The 18898-nt window shown below is 42.2% G+C and overlaps 2 protein-coding genes across 9 annotated transcripts in view; one reads left to right on the forward strand and one right to left on the reverse strand.

The window, feature by feature from the left end:
- ITFG1 (integrin alpha FG-GAP repeat containing 1) overlaps window positions 1-6369 on the reverse strand; it is a 110478-nt gene extending 104109 nt beyond the window's left edge. Inside the window, exons 1-5 of the mRNA XM_035117352.3 lie at window positions 6009-6369; window positions 3719-3791; window positions 2525-2664; window positions 1502-1559; window positions 666-740 (exon numbers count right to left, since the gene is read on the reverse strand). Of these exons, the coding sequence (XP_034973243.2) occupies window positions 666-740; window positions 1502-1559; window positions 2525-2664; window positions 3719-3791; window positions 6009-6222 (560 nt within the window). The 5' untranslated portion in view covers window positions 6223-6369. The remainder of the gene's footprint in view (window positions 1-665; window positions 741-1501; window positions 1560-2524; window positions 2665-3718; window positions 3792-6008) is intronic.
- A 174-nt stretch (window positions 6370-6543) lies between these two features.
- The window catches only part of PHKB (phosphorylase kinase regulatory subunit beta), a 151564-nt gene continuing 139209 nt past the window's right edge, over window positions 6544-18898 (forward strand). For 3 of the 8 annotated variants that reach the window (XM_035117349.3, XM_035117348.3, XM_088671856.1), the window contains exons 1-2: window positions 6544-6711; window positions 13242-13310. In XM_035117349.3, coding sequence (XP_034973240.1) covers window positions 6645-6711; window positions 13242-13310 — 136 coding nt within the window. In that variant the 5' untranslated portion in view covers window positions 6544-6644. Of the gene's footprint in view, window positions 6712-13216; window positions 13311-18898 lie in introns of all 8 variants that reach the window. The other 5 variants (XM_088671854.1, XM_035117350.3, XM_088671857.1 and 2 more) reach the window with 2 other exon arrangements.

The raw sequence follows: 18898 nt of genomic DNA on the forward strand, positions 1-18898 counted from the left end.
CCTCAAAAAAACCACGGTGGCTTATTTTCAGGGGATGTCTTTTTTTATTAAGTATGGTACAGTTTTGGGGCATGGCTTATTTTTGGGGTATGGCTTATTTTTGGAGAAACACGGTATGTAATGCTATGCTAAACCATTACTCAGTGTGAATGAGCAAATATGCAGGCTTCCAGAGAGGAGAATACGACCGCTTTGCTCCTCATCACTCAATATGCTGCCACATTGTGCTGTAAAAAAGTTGTGGTGTGGCTTTGCTCTCTCCAGACAAACCATAAGCTGTAACCAAGATCTATCCTATGACTTATGGCACATGGTTTGTCTGGATAGTGCTAAACCACAAACCAGGGTTCAGACAGCAGGCTAAGCCAAACCATGGATCAGCTCAGTGGCAAATGACTTGGAAAGAGCAAAGTGTCCACAATCTCTCCTCTGGGAGTCAGGATACTTTCTCATTTGCACCAAGAGTTATGTGCAAATCAGGCTGGTGTGTCTTCAGAGGCAATTATACACTGAATTCTACCTCCCTGTAAGCTCTAGTACCAAATGCATATCTAAAGCTTAGTTCACTGCAAGCCCAAAAATCTCTTACAGCAGGATTTATGACACCAATATTGTAAGACTCAACAATGCATCTTTTCAAAAAGTAATAAATAAATTCAGCTTACCTGCCAAGCAGTACCTGTGGCTTGTCAGAATCACTTGTAGCTCCAAATACATCAGGAATTAAGTCACCATCAAAACTGCAGGAGCAACAACGATAAGCTGAAATTTCCAGCTGCTCTGTCAATAATATGACAATTCCTCCTCCCCAAAGTTTAATACTGCCCTACCCCCAAGTATGCAGATGCTTAGAAAAATATGAAGCTGTCTTATAGCAAATCATGTCACTGGTCCATCAAACTCTGTATTGTCCACACTCACTGGCAGCGTCTATCCAGGGTTTCAGACAAAGGTGCCTCTTTACCTGGAGATGCAGGGAATTGAATTGGGACATTCTGCATGCAAAGCAGGTGCTCTGCCATTGAGCTACAGCCTTTTCTTAAAATCTGAAGAACAGAGGTTGGCTAAATACCACATTTTAAATGATTATTACTTTTACACTGCAATCCTATATACACTTTCCTGGGTGAAAGTCCCACTGAACTCAATGGAGTTTATTACAGAGTGGATACTGCACAGTGAATCAATAATATTTTCTCCGTTTTACAGTCAAACCTCAGTTTTAGAACGTCTTGGCTACCGAACTTTTTGGAAGCTGAATGCTGAAAACCCAGCAGTGAATGCTTCCATTTTTAAACGCGCCTCTGAAGTTGAATGGCTTCTGAGGTGCCTTTCTCCATTTTTCTCAATGGAACATGCTGACAGCCCTTTAATCCCTGGGTTTTGAACGTTTCAGAAGTCAAACACACTTCCGGAAAGGATTACATTCAAAAACCGAGGTTCCACTGTATTCTAATTTACATTTTGTAAATTTGTCGCATAATACTGAACATATACTTACTCCATGATTAGTGGCTCATCATGAAATGTTTTATTTAATAGAAACTTACGATTTACATCTGAAAGGAAAGAAAAATCACACTTGTTACTCTTGGTTCTCCCAACTGCTAAGTATTTCAAGCATTCTTATTTATTTCTGTGGGCTGACTATTAATACAGTTCATTTAAATTAACACAATGTTTGTTTTTTAATGAGCTGATGTGCATGTAGCACTAAACCCGGAATGGGGAACCCCTTGGCCCAAAGGATTTAATCCAACCTTCTAGGTCTCCTCCTGCCCATGAGCTGGTCAGCGGGAAGCTGCTGAGTGGGGAAAGGGTTTTGATCTCATGCAAACTGAGCAACTGCAGTTTGTTTCTCGCGAAGAAGATATGCTGCCAGATCAAATCAGAGAGGAGTATATGAAAGCAGAGACATAGACTTGTGTTCCTTGCAAATATGCAAGGACTGTTCATAGTTTTTATAACTGCATGCATGCAATTTTCTGGATGCAGCTACATTTTAAGGCTCTGAATAGTTGTTAAGGCAATACTTGCTGTTCAGTTGTACATTGACATTATTTGCCTTCTTCTGCTGGGATTAAGAAGCCCCTTTTGCTTTTTGTGCAGTCACAAAAGAAAGGTTGTGTGCCTAGAAAGGACGGATTTGAACTAGGCATATTCACTCTACCCCAAAATAATAGTGGGGTGTGGGGGGGGGGGTAAGCATGAACATAGGAAGCTGCCTTTTATTAACCAGACCATCTGTCTGTCTATCCAGGGTTTCAGACAGTAGATTTTCCCTGTCCTACTTAGAAATGCCTGGGAACTGAACCTGGAACCTTTTAGATGTGCTCTACCATTGACCTATGGGCCTTACCCATGTGCGTAGGTTATGTGCCCATAGGGCACTTAAACACATGGAAGTCAGTGGTGGCATGAACAAGTGCAACACCAACTCTCCAACCCCCTCTCCATACATAGACATCTTTCAGGACTGCACTGGATGATCACTTTCTAGAAATTTTAAAATGGTATTGCCTACCTAAAGTTTGATTATTTCCCCAGAAAATTAAGACTGATAGGTCAGCATTAGGTTGTTTTTGAGGACGAGTTGTCAGGAGCACATCCATTTGTGAATCACCATCATAATCACCAGGAACCACACTGGTTATCACCACATTTCTAAAATTAAAAAAGGGTAAAGTATTGTTAATTACTTAGTGCGTGATTGCAAACAATCATGTTTTCTTTTAACAGTGATTTGCACATAATTCCTCTTCTAATGCAGCATAATACTTGAGCATTATATCATTCTCTATGTTCTGCCCACAAAACTCTTGAGGTGTTTCCAACTGCTGAATCTATTTCAAGCTTTTAAAATAGGGCTTAATAAATTGCTTCCACATAGAATATAGACGCAAAGGTGAAACCCTGGACAGAGAAGGAGCGAGCAGAAAAGAAGGACTGTCATCATAAAGCTTTTGAAAGATGAATAGAAAGTTTATTATGGCATACATTAGGCAAATGGCAGGGCTAACATCTATTCCAAAGTCTACCAATGGAGCCAAAGTCTCTGCCTTGGCTCATATTTGAACAGGGTCTTTCCAATTCCCTGCGCCAACAAAAAATGATCCCCTGAGTAACACTTGGTGGTGCACAGGATTCTTTTCTACATGTCACACACAAGGAGATAAGAGGCATTCCTAGACTAAGTTCCTCAAAGGCTCTCCCCCACAAAAAAAGCTTCAGCTGGGTTTAAAATGAGGAAAAATTAAACATGCCCTTGTCTGTAGCATAAGAAAGAAGTGGAATATTTTCTCAGTAATTCTTTACAAACTAAATGGCAATGCCAATATTGAAAACTGCAATCCTAAACAAACATATTGGACAGTAATTTCCATAACAAACATGTTCAGGATTTCTCTGCCCAATTCTGAATGTAAAGTGTCATTTCAAGTCTACAAGCCACTAATTATGAAGGTTATCACTTCTCAGGTTACCACAAGTTTCCTATGTGCAAATCACAAAGCCACAAGCCACAACCTTCAGACTTAAGTCCCATGGTAAATAAATTCAGCAACTGGACAGTTCATTTAAGTTCAGCAATCAGACAGTTATAACAAATAGCACACAACAGCCTTTTGGAAAGGCTTATGCCTGTTCTGATGGGATGAGAAGAGAATTCAATCTGCTATATATCAGATGTATTTAACATACCTTATAAAGAGATACTTACGTTAATAATAATTTGACTTTGGGCTTAAAATAGGGCTCTTTTTGGTCTGCCAGGAAAATATTTAATTCACCATCTGAAAACCAAAGAAAAACATGACTGTAGCCTAAAATGAAAACATCAGATCAGGAACTGTCATGTAATACATGATTTTTTTAACTACCCTCTGAGAAACTTGTTCCACAATACAGTAACTCATCTGTTAAGGAACCCTAGAGTAAGTGTTGTATGCTTTACATAACTTTCTAGGGTAAGTGTACATACGCATGCACACACACAGAGTTCACCAGGCACACTGCCAGCTCTGCTAGGCTTTTACTCTTTCTCTTTACAAAGTGGGAGAGTGCCCCTAGAACAGACCTAGCACTCCCATGAATGCTCCAGGAAAATATAAGTAATGATGTACAAACTTTTCCAGGGAATCTTGTTCAGCATTACAATACTAAACTTCTCACTGAGTAAGCCCTAGGTTCCCTGGAACAAAGTTTGAAAACCACTGTAGCAATACAGTGAGATAGACACAGACACCCACACCCACACCCCAGGTCTAAATGTCATTCCAAATCATACTTTGTCTTTACACGAACAAGTCTAATTGGTCTACATGCTCAGGTCAACATGCTCCCTGCTCCCATGCATTTCATAAATTGTTTCCCTCCCTCCTTTCATGGTTTCCCTAAAAATTAGATTTTTGTTTTGCCTCAAAAAGAAAACTATGAATTGGAAAATATCATGGTTTTCAATTCTTGTTTGCAGGGCAAGCACAAACCATAGTGTTCTGGTTATTGCAAAACTGCAAGCTATGGTTTGCCTAAAAAGAGGTAACTGCTGCATGTGAAGGAAAGTGAGTTTGGCTTCACAACTGAACCACTTCAAAGTCACATCTTTCCTTATCTGGGCTTTATGAATCTTATCTTGCGTTATGCAGTTTCCCATTTCAATATGTTTCTTATCAGTTACAAGGGTAACAGAGACATATCTTGACAAATCTTGTTCTTTATCACTACAAAGACAATTGCCTGCTATGAATTTATATGAATCTACACATAACAAGAAAACCTATGAAACTTACAGAATTTGGGGCCGAAAAGTTGCTCTAACCATGCTGTTGGGCTTCAGTATACAACAAAAGCCCATCCCAACTATTTCTATGAATTGTGATTTAGTCTGGAATCAATGACCATGTCTGAGGCATGCTGCAGACATGTGAGTTGTATTGGGTCATTAGGGCGTCGTGGCATGCATGAGGACCAATAACCAACAACAGGTTTCTTTCACCAGCTCAGAGATTTCTACCCTAAAGCTAACACTCCTTTTGTAAACACCGAATTCACTTCATATCCACAATTGGCAGACATGGGGCTGCTCAAGCCATGCTCTACTCGGCTCTAGTCAGAGTGAACCTATTGAAATGAATGCACCTAACTCTACCTATATGATCCATTTTATACTGTTGCCAAATGTCTGTAAACAATCAAGTGGTATATAAATTGTTTTAAAAAACACACAAAACTTAGCTATGCCCATTCATTTCTGTAGGTCTACTGTGATCAGAACTAACAATGTAAACAACCCTTCACCATTATTTTGGCAGATCCATTGCAACTGATTAATCTCCTTGCCTGGGTCCAACACCTCCCCACCACCAGGTCCTTTGCCTCCCCAGGCGAGAGGTGGGCCATTATTGGAGAGAGGAGACACAGCTGAAAGCTGGGCAATACCTCTACCATACAGTGTATAAAAGTTCATCGTGAATAGTTTCTGCGAAACATCCTTTGGGAATAGTAATCAACCCCCACCCAAAAAAGTTTTGTGTACTACCATTTTGTTCCCATTCCTGTTGGGTAAAATTCTCTCTCCTGCTTCAGTCCAAGCTGCTCAATCAAGTTAACTTATATGCATTTCTCTTCTGTATTTACCGACTTAACGATTACTTCCAATTGTTCTTAATATAACAAGTAAATGACGTGTCATTGCTTGTTTGAATGTTTTAAAAACAGTTGCTGCTGATAATACCGTGGCCTTATCCTCTTTTGTCAATCGCTTTGAGTTTTTGTTTCGTTTTGGAAATCAAGTAGTGTATAAATTTTATGAAGCAACAAAGATAAACAAACAGGATCTTTATCGCTGTTCATGTGGTATGCTGCACGAGGCACGTTGTAAGAGGCATGTGGAGAAGTGGCATACAAATACTGTACTGTAATCGGATGACGATGAAGATGAGGATAATGTTGATGCCAAGCCCACCCCGACCCAGCCAGAGTCCGTCCTCCTGCCTCGCCTCCCTCCTCACCTCCCCTCAGCACGAAAAGGTCCGTCTGCTTGTCGGAGTTGAAGTCCCCGAAGGCGGCCAGCGTTCCGTAGGCCTGGTTCCCAAAGAGCTGGGGCGTGACATTCTGCAGGGCCCAGCCGGGCCTCGCTCCCACCAGGAGGGACGAGAGGAAGAGGAGGAAGGTGGGGAACGGGAGGCCCCTCCGCGGGGGGCGGCGGCAGCAGGCAGCCCTCATTGCGCACGGGCAGCAGCAGCAACAGCGCCAACAAACCGGGTCCTCCTCCTCCTTGCCACCGCAATCACCAACATCACTTACGGCCCCATCCGCTGAGGCGAGGAATGTCAGGAAGGTGGGAATGGAGAGAGAGAACCACCTCGAAGCGAGAGGGCGGAGGGGGCGCGCCTGTCACAATCCCGACCGGCTTCCGGGTTTGCTTTACGACCGCGTCGCGCCCGCTCCCTGCTTCACAGCACGCGCGCCCTTCAGCCCGCATGCGCCGCAGGGACGCGCTTACGGCTGGGCCAGGCAACCGCTCAACCGCCTGCCTCGGGAGTTGGGGGCGGGGGAAGGGAGAGTCCGGGTCTGCGAGGCGAGCGCCAGAGCCGAGCTCCGAGGCTTCCTCTGACGGCTCGGCCGCCGCCGGTCCTCCCCTCGCCATGGCGTCCGCTCTGGCCGACGTGAGCTGGAAAGTGCTGGAGCTGAGGGCCCGTTCCAAGCGTTCAGGTCTGACCTCTGCCCCCCTCGCCTGCCCTTTCGCCTCCTCAGGGGGAAGGGGAGCCGCGCTTGTTGTGCCTGAGGCTGTGAGGGGGGAGGCGCGGGTGTCGCTTGACTGGACGGCCGCCCACCCGCCTCACCCACCCCTGTGCCCTGTCTCCCCTCCCTGCCCCCGCTGCTGCTTCTTCCTTCTTCTCGGCCGTTGCATTTCTCTTTTCCTTCTCCATTGCCTCAACTAGCCCAGTGCTCTGTTTCCAACGGCGGACATCTCAGCCAGATGCCTGCGGGACAGGAACCTCACCAAGCACCTGCCCTCAGTGCCTGGCATTTGCAGCTATACTGCCCCTGCACGCGGAGGTTCCGTGCCTAAGAAGGGGCCCAGCGCTGAGACAAACCCTCTTGACTTACCAGTGTTGCTACTGTAGGGGTGGGGGAACTTGCACCCCACGAGATGTTGCTGGGCTGCAACATCCATAATTTTTGACCATCTGCTAGGCCCAGGTGTGTGTGGGGGGGGTGAGGGTGGGAAGCTGATAGGTGTTTGTAACCCAGCAACATCTGAGGGCCACAGGTTCCTCGCTCCTGGACTGCTCTCACCGGCAGCAGATTTCCAGGGGTTTAGGCAGGAATCTTTTCTAGTCTTAGCTGGAGTTGGTAGGAATTGAATCAGGGACACCTGCATGAAAAATAGGTGCTCTGCCATTGAAAGAAGGATGAAGGCCTTTCTCCTAAAGTAAAAGGGACCTGCTAAATCAGGGGAAGGTCACTGTCCAGTTTAATGCACCGTTTAATCTGCTGCAGGCTTACTCAAAAGTAAGTCATGTTAAGATCTCACGAAACTCAGTGGTACATACTTCTCTGAGTCAACATGCTTAGAATTACTCTGCATGGTTGCCATCTTACGCACTTTGTTTTCTGTAAGCATGCTGTAAGGGACACAGTCTTGTCCTAGGAAGCCCACATGCAGGCCATGAAGGAAACAGCCCTCCCTTTCTCTTCCCACCCTGAATTATATCTAGTAGACCCCTGTCTGAGTTAGCTGTTATGGTCAATGACTGTTGATTAAACTCATTCTCCATAGCTTTGTCTAATCACTGTTAAGTCTTCTAAGACAGGGGCTATCACATCTTGTGGCAGTTAATATCTGCCTGTTCTGAACTGTAGTATTAGAAGAAAAACTTCACACTGCCCACTTCCTCCACAGTGTGCATGCTTTTACAAACCTCTAACCACCTCCCTTATTCTAAACCAGGCACCCCCCAACTGCGGCCCTCCAGATGTTTTGGCCTACAACTCCCATCATCTCTAGCTAACAGGACCAGCGGTCAGGGATGATGGGAATTGTAGTCCAAAACATCTGGAGGGCCAAAGTTTGGGGATGCCTGTTCTAAACTAAAACAACAACACAGATGTTTTAGCCTCTTCCTCATAGGAGAGGTGCCCTTAGTTTTCACAACATGGAGATAAAACATGATCTCCAAGTAATGTTGCACATTTAAACAATGGCTAAAGACAAAAGGTGACAACCTCCCCCTCTTGTTTTTTAAGGACAGGGTCTTGTACAAGAGTTTCAAGCTAAGTAGAAGTGCATCAGATGTGGCTTTCCCTCATCATCACATGCAGTGACATGGGGATGAGCTAATGGTGAAAAGCATCACACAGCTTTATCTCCTGTCATGTAGATGCTGAAGACACAGAAACTGGTACAGCAGAATTTAGAAGTCCTGGACTCTTCATCTTTTTCTCTTCTTCCCCTGTATAACCGAAGGCAGAGGTTGAAGCATCTCTCTCCACCCACCCCACTTTTCTTTAACTTCAGAGTTGTTCTTTCTTTGTCACCCTCATAACATGGTTTTCCCTGTGTTCTACCCCACCCCCCAATGATTGGGCTTCTCAACTTTTCCAGCACCCTCAAATCCTTCTTCCTCTTCCCTTCACTACATGCTCCATTTCCCACTGTTCTCACTTTCCCTGGTCCATCAACAACCTTTCCCTGCCTCAGCGTGTAGCTATTTTTGTCTTGCTTGTTCCATCTGGCAGCTTTGCAAGTCACTTGAAAAGGCGGCAGCAGCTCTGGCTGACACTGAAGATGCAAACTCTGCTGTTGCCTGTTTATATTTCTCCCTGTGGCTCTGTTATAAATATCTCTAATAAAAGTCTTAAGAGAAAGTTTAGCAGAGGCATGTGTTGGGTCTCAGTAACTTGCATAATTTCTTGCATGTGTTCAGCTGCATCTTGCCTTATTTCTGTGCAAGTTTCTCAACTTTATGGGAGCACATCAAAGTCCTGTATCAAATTTTGTAGTTCCTTCCCTTGAGAAGCGAAAACTTAGTTTTCTACCACCAACCACTCATGCCCATTGCTTTGTAATACTGATGATCCCTACAAATAAATTTGGCCAGTAAATGACTATCATTTGGGCTTGATGTTTGAAATTCACTTTATCCAGTGATGAGTGACTTTCCTACTTATTTGATTTAATTAGATAGTTAAATTTCAAATCACTTCCAGGGCCATGCACTTCCAGAACAAAGTCCTGTTGAGCACATTATAAATAAGTAGCCTACTACACACATCATTGTGTTAGACAAGCTAATAAACATTAATGTGTTCTTAAATTACTATTACCTTGAACAATTATTATGGTTCCCTTGATTTGCTTGTTCCATTACAACACACTTCAGAACATGACTTTTAAATTATTTACCTGACAAATAGTATAGAATCGGCTATAGTGACTCTATAAATGATTGTTTAAAATTCAGTTCTAAAGCAAAAGTAAATAAGGTAGATAACATTTCTTTCCCCTCACATTTTGTATTTGACCTATGAAGTTTTGTCTGAATCCTAAGGCTGGCTGGCCCAGATTGCAGTAAGAAGAAAATATCACAGAGAGCACACATTTTCTACAATACATACGCTAACATAACTTATATGGCAGTATAGATGCTTACGGATATATGTTTTCATTGCCAAACCTGACCAGGTGTAAATTGATCTACAACCAATGACTTGTACCCCGGACTTCCAATTTAACCTTACATGACACTGACTGTGAAATTTCCATTGAAAGTACTATATGCCCACCAGCTAATCAGAGGTGTTCACAATTTCAATACAAAATATCCACACTCAGAGTTGGGAAGCTTTTAACCGCTAAGAAATTATGCTCTGGCATGAATTTAAAACATTTTCCAGGCCTTTTCAAAAGTGTTTCAACATTCCATCTTTTGAGCTGAATGTGTTTCCCAGTCTGCCTTAAAGGAGTGTTGCCAAATCAAGTATAAACTTAAGCTCTAAAAACTGCAAACATGTTTTGATTTGGATTTACTGGATTATAAATAGAGGTTTGTGATGATTTAATTGTATTGTGTGCAAGGAAGAAAACTGCTGGGAATTTTAAAACAGATCATTTAAATTATGCTAATGGGTGTCCTGAAAACATCACTGAGGTTAAAAAGTATTTATATAGGCACAATAATTTATGCACAAGAATATCTGGTAGTACATTGTTATTGTGTTGAATTGTTGCAAACCTTTTGACCATTACTGACTCAGTATATGACAAGTGAAAACTTACCTTTTCTTTAGATTGGGGCCCACATTTTTCTATAGTACTTTTAAAAAATGCCATAAGTATGGCAAAAAGTTATTTTGACTAGCATAATACATAGATGGTACACAGTACATTTTTAAAAATACATTTTAAACCAAATAGTTTATCAACCAAAAATAGCTGACCATATTAAAATATATGGTAATAAATAGGAAAAGTGTATTAATAGAATCATAGAATTGTAGAGTTGGAAGGGAACTGAAAGATCATCTAGTCCAGGCATCCCCAAACTTCGGCCCTCCAGATGTTTTGGACTGCAATTCTCATCATCCCTGACCACTGGTCCTCTTACCTAGGGATCATGGGAGCTGTAGGCCAAAACATCTGGAGGGCCGCAGTTTGGGGATGCCTGATCTAGTCCAACCCCATGCAATGTAGGAATCTCAACTAGATCATATATGACAGACAGAGCATACATCCAACCTCTGCTCAAACACCTCCAAGGAAGGTGAATCCACCACCTCTCATGGGAGTCTGCTCCACTATCGAGCAGCTCTTACTGTCAGAAAGTTCTTCTAGATCAGGCATCCCCAAACTGTGGCCCTCCAGATGTTTTGGCCTACAACTCCCATGATCCCTAGCTAACAGGACCAGTGGTCGGGGAAGATGGGAATTGTAGTCCAAAACATCTGGAGGGCCGAAGTTGGGGATGCCTGTTCTAGATGTTTAGTCATAGAATTTTAGAGTTGGAAGAGACCCTGAGGATCATTTAGTCCAACCCCTGCAATTCAAGAATACACAGCTGTCCTATATGGGGATCAAAGCCTGCAGAGCAGAAGAAAACAAGCTTGTTCCATCCTCCATGTGACAGCCCTTTAGATATCAAGATACTGTTACTGATACTGTTACTGGACACAGTGCTGCAAGCAGTGGTTTTTTTGAGGCCTTACAGAGTTAGACTGATCAAATTTTTGAGGCCTTATAGACTGACAAAATAATTTTATTTATCCATATTTATGCAGCTGTGTATCACTTGTCCCCTGACCTTTCAGTCTTGGCAAAACTCGATGAATGAACAAACAGTATAGTTGAGAGTGATCCACTAGTTGGTGAGGTTCTCAGAGACATGGAGCCTATGGCCAATGGGGGAACAGGATCATAGTTTCCTTACTGCCAGATATGTATATTTCTTGTATTTGAGCCTGAATAGTATGTAGTTGATCTCTGCAATTTTGGGCGCTGCTGAATGTGGTTATTTCTAGGATTAAATACGTATTATTGCGGCACAGCACCCTCTGTATGATGTAGGCCACAAGAAACATATTAATGCCAAGTTCCATGCCATGTCAATGAGATTGTCATGTACATGCCTTGCTAAAATTCAACTTGGGTCATATTTTGGCACATAACCATAAGCCTAGTTATTAGAGCTTCTTCTGGCTACTGTGTGCTAAGGTGATCATGGGAGTAGACCCAAGTTTAACTAAATGAAAATTTGAGTATGCCCCTCTTCAATGTAGATAATTAAATTTAATTAAACAATTAAAAAGAAAGAAAGAAACCAGCCCTGTTCAGGTGTTCTACAGAAGTGTTAGGCCAACATGTGATAGAAGAGAGTGAGGACAAGTGTGCTAGATCTGCTCCGTATCCCTCCACTAATTGGAATGCTAATTTCTGAAGCAGGGAGCTTTCTCTGTTCATGGAGGTTCCTGCACAATGGAGAACACTGATTTTCAGGGTTCTAAATTTATCAGAAATCAGACACTGGTAGAGTATATTCCCTGTTTTAAGAAGTTATCCCTACAACATTTGGACAGCAAAGGGAGTTGGGGCTAACTTGCTTGTCCTTCTCTCCACGTGTTGATTTAACCAAGACTTTCTTCTGCTATGTAAGACTGTAAACTTCTGAGTTGTGCAGAGCCCTTTATCAGACATAATAGAAAGGAGGTTGCTGCAACTGATATTACAAATCCAAAACAAATACGTTATGTAAGCAATAGAGACAGTGCTATCGACAAATACTTGAGTTAATCTGTGTCCTTCATATGCTAGTATCTGGCCTGATGAAGAATTGTGCTTAATTAAAACCCTTGTTTTAATTTAACAGAAGGATGCAATAAAATCTGCAGCGTATTCAGTTCTGATACTGTGTAGAATCAATTGCTTCCCAAATTGTCATCTACATTTTCCAATTTCATACAAAACAGACACATTCCTTTATATTTTTCTGTATCCAAGAAACAGAGGAATTGCTAGTGTTTATATTTATGATTTTTCTTATATTCCTTTTAGCACTAATTTCCCCAAAAGTGAGTCGGGAACAGTCACCAGGTTGCTGAAACCTTGTTGAAGTTTATGTAGGATATTATAAATGAATGTGTTATGTCTAAAGTAGGGTTGAGGTATCTGGTGAAATCAACAGATGAGATCTGAGCCAGTACAGAAACCTACTGAACAAATTTGAAATCTGTTGTTGGGTACCTTAATGAAAAGCTTCAAAACTCCATAAAAGCAATATTGCATTGAAAAATGCAAGTAATTGCATACTATTTTGGTTTAGAACAATTATATGTTTCATTAAGCAAAGAATAAATGCTTTTCATTTGGACCTGGAATTTATTTCAACTTAGTGGAGGATTTCCCCCTCTTTGTTGTAAATATCCAATATTATCTGGCATAATAAGAAATGTTAATGTCAAATAACATTCTTGTTATAGAACAGTAGGCTGACATTATGCAAAAGTAGGTAATGGTACTTCAACCAGTGCGATTTATTGAAAATTATGATATAGGAAAATCAAGTTTTGCAGTATAGAGGGAAAACATAAAATAGAATGAATCTAATTATCCTCTTTATTGTACACTGCATCATGTTAATAACTCTGCTAACACTGCTTTTGCTTAATTCAAAGCTGATTGCCTCTAACCCTCACTAAATATTTTCAAAAATTGCTATAGCTTAGCCTGAGACGTTTGTGATTAGCTACAGAGCTTGAAATGGCCACTTTGGATGCTGACAGAACCACCTCTGCCCGTGTATTCTCATGGTCTGGTAAGTGTGCTGACCTCTTACAGGTCACTTGTTTTGTTTTTGAGGCTTGTGTGTGTTACTGCTTGTAAATGCACTTTTGAATTATTAGCATAAGAAGAGCTATGTTGTTGTTTAGTCGTTTAGTCGTGTCCGACTCTTCGTGACCCCATGGACCATAGCACGCCAGGCACTCCTGTCTTGCACTGCCTCCCGCAGTTTGGTCAAACTCATGTTCGTAGCTTCGAGAACACTGTCCAACCATCTCGTCCTCTGTCGTCCCCTTCTCCTAGTGCCCTCCATCTTTCCCAACATCAGGGTCTTTTCCAAGGATTCTTCTCTTCTCATGAGGTGGCCAAAGTATTGGAGCCTCAGCTTCACGATCTGTCCTTCCAGGGAGCACTCAGGGCTGATTTCCTTAAGAATGGATAGGTTTGATCTTCTAGCAGTCCATGGGACTCTCAAGAGTCTCCTCCAGCACCATAATTCAAAAGCATCAATTCTTCGACGATCAGCCTTCTTTATGGTCCAGCTCTCACTTCCATACATCACTACTGGGAAAACCATAGCTTTAACTATACGGACCTTTGTCGGCAAAGTGATGTCTCTGCTTTTTAAGATGCTGTCTAGGTTTGTCATTGCTTTTCTCCCAAGAAGCAGGCGTCTTTTAATTTCGTGACTGCTGTCACCATCTGCTGTGATCAAGGAGCCCAAGAAAGTAAAATCTCTCACTGCCTCCATTTCTTCCCCTTCTATTTGCCAGGAGGTGATGGGACCAGTGGCCATGATCTTGGTTTTTTTGATGTTGAGCTTCAGACCATATTTTGCGCTCTCCTCTTTCACCCTCATTAAAAGGTTCTTTAATTCCTCCTCGCTTTCTGCCATCAAGGTTGTGTCATCTGCATATCTGAGGTTGTTGATATTTCTTCCGGCAATCTTAATTCCGGCTTGGGATTCATCTAGTCCAGCCTTTCGCATGATGAATTCTGCATATAAGTTAAATAAGCAGGGAGACAATATACAACCTTGTCGTACTCCTTTCCCAATTTTGAACCAATCAGTTGTTCCATATCCAGTTCTAACTGTAGCTTCTTGTCCCACATAGAGATTTCTCAGGAGACAGATGAGGTGATCAGGCACTCCCATTTCTTTAAGAACTTGCCATAGTTTGCTGTGGTCGACACAGTCGAAGGCTTTTGCATAGTCAATGAAGCAGAAGTAGACGTTTTTCTGGAACTCTCTAGCTTTCTCCATAATCCAGCGCATGTTTGCTATTTGGTCTCTGGTTCCTCTGCCCTTTCGAAATCCAGCTTGCACTTCTGGGAGTTCTCGGTCCACATACTGCCTAAGCCTGCCTTGTAGAATTTTAAGCATAACCTTGCTAGCGTGTGAAATGAGCGCAATTGTGCGGTAGTTGGAGCATTCTTTGGCACTGCCCTTCTTTGGAATTGGGATGTAGACTGATCTTCTCCAATCCTCTGGCCATTGCTGAGTTTTCCAAACTTGCTGGCATATTGGGTGTAGCACCTTAACAGCATCATCTTTTAAAGAAGAGCTATAATGTGTGCTAATGAGGGCTGTGAGTGAGCTTCTTTGTGCTGGCCCCTTGCCTTTTGGAATGATCTCCCCTCTGAGGTGCATCTTGGGTGCAGACATGCCTCATCTTCCTGACTTTTGGTAAAGGGTGAGGTATCTTAGGCATCTGAATTTATGTTTTTGCGGCTGGTCATATTGGTAATTTAATTTTATACTATGTCTTGCATAGTTTTTATTTTCATGTTTTTGGTTTGGGCTGCATACATTTCCACCCTTGGTCCTTTTGGTGAAGTATGAATTATAATTTTTTTTAATTCAGTCTGTTAATAATAAACATTGTGCCTGTCACTTTTGAAGCAATGCGATGGTAACAATTTGAGCTGCCTGGGAGCAATTTTAGATTCTGTTCAAAAACTAGCTGGCTCCTTTTTTGTATTGCCAGGCAGGGCTGGCCTACCTATGAGGTGGGATGAAGCAACTGCCACAGGTGGTGGAAGCCCCCAAGGTGGCACCACTGTGGGTACCCAACCTGCCCCCTGCTTTTGCTGCTGGCAGAGAAGCAGCAGCAGCAGCAGCAGCAGCAGAGGCAGTGTGGCATGGTGTTGGTGCTGGCAGCGACAGCAGAGTGGGGGACACCTCTCATTTCGCCTCGTGGCAAAAAGGGACGTGCTGCGCCTGTCACAGCAATTAATGGTCAAAGCGGTTTTAATACCACCACCTGCCCCTACCCCACCCCACAGCCAAGAGCCACATGCCCATTATTCCCATTTATTGCCACTACTGGGTGCTCCAGGCTTTCAGTTCCTTATTGGGAGCTATTGCTACTGACTGTTTATGGCTGCTCTGGTAGATGTTGCACAATTGCTTGTCAATGTGAGATTTGCCAGGGTTTGGCAGTTTGGTTGGGAAATGAGGCGGCCATGTAGGAATTTGTGGATCTTGCCTTGTGTGTCTGATCAGATTTGTAATTTTTTTGCAAAAAGAAATTGTCGATGAATATATAGAAGTATCAAGCTACATTTAAAATTTATGCATTTCAGAAATAAGGATGCTTTACTCCTTTCGGCACGCTGAATAATTTTCCCCTTTCAAAGAGAGAGAAATATGATTATTGCTATTGCCTTCTTAGCGATAATAATCTGAAGCAGCAAGAGCACAAAGTGTTCTGTTCACTTCAGTGGCTACCATCAAGACAGATGCATCTGGGGAGTGTAGGGCTATCAACTACAGAGGTTTGTGCACGGCATGCAAGTTCTTACAGCATTGCCGGAGGTTTTCGAAAAGCTTTAGGTAAAAAAGTCTAAATACATTAATGTTCATTTTTATAGCACAGACACATTGCACTAGCAGGACAAGTTCTCAATCACCTGTGAAGCAAAACCACATGATCAGCAGTATAACAATGTTTCTTCTTTCGTGCTCATATGCATTGCCACAAGAGGTAATGATGCTTAAGATCATAAGAACAGCCCAGTGAATCAGACCAGAGATCCTTTCAGTCCAGTATTCTGTTTCCCACAATGGTCAATATGATGCCTATGGAAAGCCCTCAAGCAGGGCATGAGAAAAATAGCCTTCCCCATGCCTTTGCAGTTTAGCTGCTGGTATTCAGCCTATGAATTTTGAGGTTCCGTCATGGCTAATACCCAATGATAAACCTATTTTCCACAAATCTCCTTTATTGCTTACTAACGTAATCCAAGCTAGTGGCCACCACCCAAGCTTGTGACAGGGAATTTCATAATAAAGTTCTGTGTTATGTGAAGAAGTACTTTCTTTTGTGGCCTGTGTCTCCTGCTAAGTTGTTCCATTGGATGACCCAGATATGTGGTGTTATGAGAAGGAGGAAAACTTCTGTCTGGCCATTTTCTGCATAAGAATCTAGGAAACAGCCATATACTAAGTCATACCATTGGTCCATCTAGCTCAGTACTGTCAGCACTGACTGTCAGTGGCTCTCCAATATCACAGACAAGATTCTTTTCTAGCCCTACCTTTGGGATGCTGGGGATTGAACCTGGCATCTTCTGCATGCAAAACAGTTGCTCTGCTACTGAGCTATGGTCCTTTCCCCATGCATAATTTTATAAATCTCACTAATGTGTCCTAGTTGCCTTTATTTTTAACTAAAAAGTCCTGGTAGTTGTAGCCTTTCGTCATAAGCTTTATTAAGTTTGTTCTATGAGGCTAGTACAAAATTGCAAAATTAGCAGTATAATTTTAGACTGTCATTGGAATTACTGTGAGCCTTGTGATGAAATGATTCATTAGCTGAAATGGTTGGGTCACAGTTCTAGACTGTAAATTGAATTTTGCATAACATACTAGACAGTAGGGCTCATTTGCAGTTGTAGCCTATTCCCACACAACAGTTGACCACTCAGCTTTAGCTAATAAGTAAAACAGCCATTTAGGCAATATACAGTAGTATCCTTAGGTAGTCATATGTGGATGAATTTGCCCAGACATGTAACTATGGGAGGATAGCATGCCTTGTCAGGGAATGATGAAGGATTTTACATTATGTTGTAAGAATAGCATGAAAAACAGAGAGTTATGAACTGCAATTTTAGTTGTTTGGTGAATTCCAGTTTGGTAACATAGCATGTTACCTTTAACAATAACAGGAAACATTTAAAACTGTGAATACATTTTTAGAGCAATCCAAACCACAACCCACCATGCTGGAGGGATTTGGATGGGGCAGAGGCGTCTCTCTGCCTGACTATTGCTAACCATGCTGGCTTCTGCTGTTATGGAAGATCTTCCATTGACAGAAAACCCCACCATTGAGGAATGTCCCAATGTGCCTGGCTAATGTGTGGGTGGGCGGAAGCTGGCGGAAACCTCAGAAGATCCTGTGGCGACCCTGCTGCCAGCATGTGACGATAATGGACCCAATCTGAACCTGAGACTGATGCAGCAAAGGGGCATTTTATTCCTGCCGGTCTTCCTTTTGTCCTGGCTTGCCCAAGCCCTAGGGCTCTGGATGTGAAGCTGATGGTGCCACTTCAATGAACCCTGCTGTTGTTGGCCAGAAGTTAGGATAGCAGCCTTAGTTTAGTAGCAGGTGATGTTTTTTTCTCAGTTTTTGATGGTAGACACTGAAGAAAAGATGTTTGCAATTTGACACAACACTGTGCAGTCTCTGTGTGCTGTTGTACAAACCAGTCATTCTCAGCTCCAGCTATTGATGTGCACAATGGAGATAATAATATTGACCTACCTTGCAGGATAGTTTGCAATGATTACAACATGATATATATGTGAAGTGCTTTAAACAAGGGATGTGCTATATACATACTAAGTATGTGATCTAGTTTTGGGTCTGCTTTTAGGTTTAAATCACGGCCAGTCATTTGATGTAGCTTATCACTTTTGTGTTAAATTATTCAGCTATAATCTTGATGGGTTTTAGGGACAGGCTTGAAATGTTGACAGTTCTTGCTTTAAAGTGTCAAATGAGGTGTACTTGCTGCAACTAGTTACTGTTTTTAGTTGTGACTACAGAGGGACATAAGATCTGTCCCCATAACAACAACAAAATCTACAAGCCAAATAACAATCTACAATGGGTGATATTCAATTACCAGTAAGTCATATTTAGAGTATCAATTAAATCAATGTACTCATTATTTAGGTCAGTTGATTTCAGTGGGTCTACTCTTCAGTGTGACTTAGTTGGATAACACCCAATGTGAACTCTTTCCTGTTTTAGCAGCAACATCTTAAAACAAGACAGGTACATAAAGGTGGCACTTCCAGTAGTTTTTAGGATACTGTATGACCACCACAGCTTCAATCATACACATTTGAGTGTCTGAAAGGGGTGAGCAATTTCTAACTTTTTCATATTGCCTGGGGAAGAGGTAAAATGCCTTATGAGAAAAGAGCACTGCTTTTCTACTCAGTTCTTTGTCCTTTAATATGGATATTTCTCATTCTGATCCGTTAATGACCGTACTCTACTGCAGAGTTTGCTTTCTTAATCTGTGTCATGTCCCTGCTGGAGCAAGGACACCAGCTTTGACCTCACCTAGCCAGTGTGGCATGTTATGTCTTACTACAGCAACTCA

Source organism: Zootoca vivipara, chromosome 6, assembly GCF_965207765.1.
Source record: "Zootoca vivipara chromosome 6, rZooViv2.hap1.1, whole genome shotgun sequence".
Taxonomy (NCBI): domain Eukaryota; kingdom Metazoa; phylum Chordata; class Lepidosauria; order Squamata; family Lacertidae; genus Zootoca; species Zootoca vivipara.